At 44.7% G+C, this 1,715-nt stretch overlaps 1 protein-coding gene across 1 annotated transcript; it reads right to left on the bottom strand.

Moving 5' to 3' along the window:
- Positions 1 to 905: 905 nt before the first annotated feature.
- On the bottom strand, positions 906 to 1,451 carry si:dkey-32e6.6 (extracellular matrix protein 2). Its single transcript, XM_037684471.1, has 3 exons — positions 1,413 to 1,451; positions 1,188 to 1,320; positions 906 to 1,123 (listed from the first exon to the last, which is right to left on the bottom strand). The coding sequence occupies exons 1-3, from the start codon at positions 1,449 to 1,451 to the stop codon at positions 906 to 908; spliced, it is 390 nt and encodes a 129-aa protein (XP_037540399.1).
- Positions 1,452 to 1,715: the final 264 nt, after the last annotated feature.

Genomic DNA, 1,715 nt, shown 5'->3' on the forward strand with positions numbered 1-1,715 from the left:
TGGATGATGGATGGATGGATGATGAATGGATGATGGATGGATGGATGATGGATGGATGGATGATGGATGGATGGATGGATGGATGATGGATGGATGATGAATGGATGATGGATGATGGATGATGGATGATGAATGGATGATGGATGATGGATGGATGATGGATGGATGATGAATGGATGATGGATGATGGATGATGGATGGATGGATGGATGGATGGATGATGGATGGATGATGAATGGATGATGGATGATGGATGATGGATGGATGGATGGATGTACTTCAGATGGATCCAGGTGTTGGTAGCCATGTGCAGCTCATGGATGTTGTTGTGACTCAGGTCCAGGACTCTCAGGTGTCTGCAGCCCCTCAGTGGCTCCTCTGTCACCTCTTCCATCAGATTCTCACTCATGTTGATCTTCTGCAACATCAGAAACGGAGGAAGAGTTTGTTTAGATGCATCATCTGCAACATGAAGCACCTCTAGTGCCGAGTGCGTGAAATGTTTGGAGTTTATTTGGCCCAAAAATTAAAGGCTGAACACAAGGTTTGACTCTCAGTGACACAAATCACGCACCCGTACACATCTGGTTAAAGTTACACATTTGTGTTGTTTCATCTTTGTTACTCCACACGAGCAACAAGAATTTGGACCCTCTTTCAGAATCACTTATCAGTACATCTGGAACATCAACCCTTTCAAACTGTACCAATTGATATAGTTCAAAATAACTTTTTTAATATTTGCTTTCATATTTTGCAATGAGTACATTTCACTGCTTTAGCAATCAGTCATTGTTTTTACTGGAGATCCTCTCAGGACCCCTCACTAGATGTTTCCTGTCCCACTCTGGGTCCCCAGCCTCACTTTGGAAACCACTGCTTCAAACACTCACTGCGATAAAGTTTCACCATTGTTCCTTGCTTTGAAGAAGACAGTCTTCCAGCACCCGGACTCTCCAACCCACCTGCAGAGAGGATGGTAGGCCCAGCGGGAGTGAACGGAAGTGGTTGTTGTCCAGCTGCAGGTCCAGAAGCTTCTGAAGAGGTCTGAAAGCTAAAAGTGACACACTGGCTTCCCGAAGGGAGTTCTTCTTCAGCTCCAGCCTCAGCAGATTTCTCAAACCTAAAAGGGAGCGATGAATGTCATCATTTCGATATAATTTTAACATTCTCTGCACAAGTTGTACCTTTAAAGAAGTGGTGGGTGAGAGCCCTCAGCTTGTTGTTGTTCATCCTGAGCTCCTCCAGAGATGGAGGCAATGCAGGAACCCTGCTCATCTGGTTGTCGTCTAGATTGAGTTTCTTCAGAAAGGTCAAGTTCTGCGTGAAGTACAGGAATAAAAGTGATGGAGCTTGATGACTCAGGCAAAATGGCTACTTGTGTCACTGAGTCCATAATTTTCTATTCTAACTTGAGATTGCGGAGATTCGCCAAATGAAGAAATTTCCATGCTGCACATTTGTCCTGTTTTATTTTTGGTAAGAACCCGCTCAGGGAGGCTCCACAGTGAGAGGTGGTTTGTGTTCGAGGAAAGGAGCCGTGCCAGTTCATCAGCCCTCTGTCATTATGGTAAGGTGAGGAGAAAACGGAGAGAAATATTCTGCCGAAAATAATTTCCTTTTGTCCTATAAAACGTTTTCTTCTGAACGGTTTGTCCAACCAATAGAGTGGCAGTAAATCAGCGGAGGGGTGTGTTGATTGGCCATGGAGTGGT

Source organism: Nematolebias whitei, chromosome 11 (genome assembly GCF_014905685.2).
Source record: "Nematolebias whitei isolate Nwh7 chromosome 11, NemWhi1, whole genome shotgun sequence".
Classification (NCBI taxonomy): domain Eukaryota; kingdom Metazoa; phylum Chordata; class Actinopteri; order Cyprinodontiformes; family Rivulidae; genus Nematolebias; species Nematolebias whitei.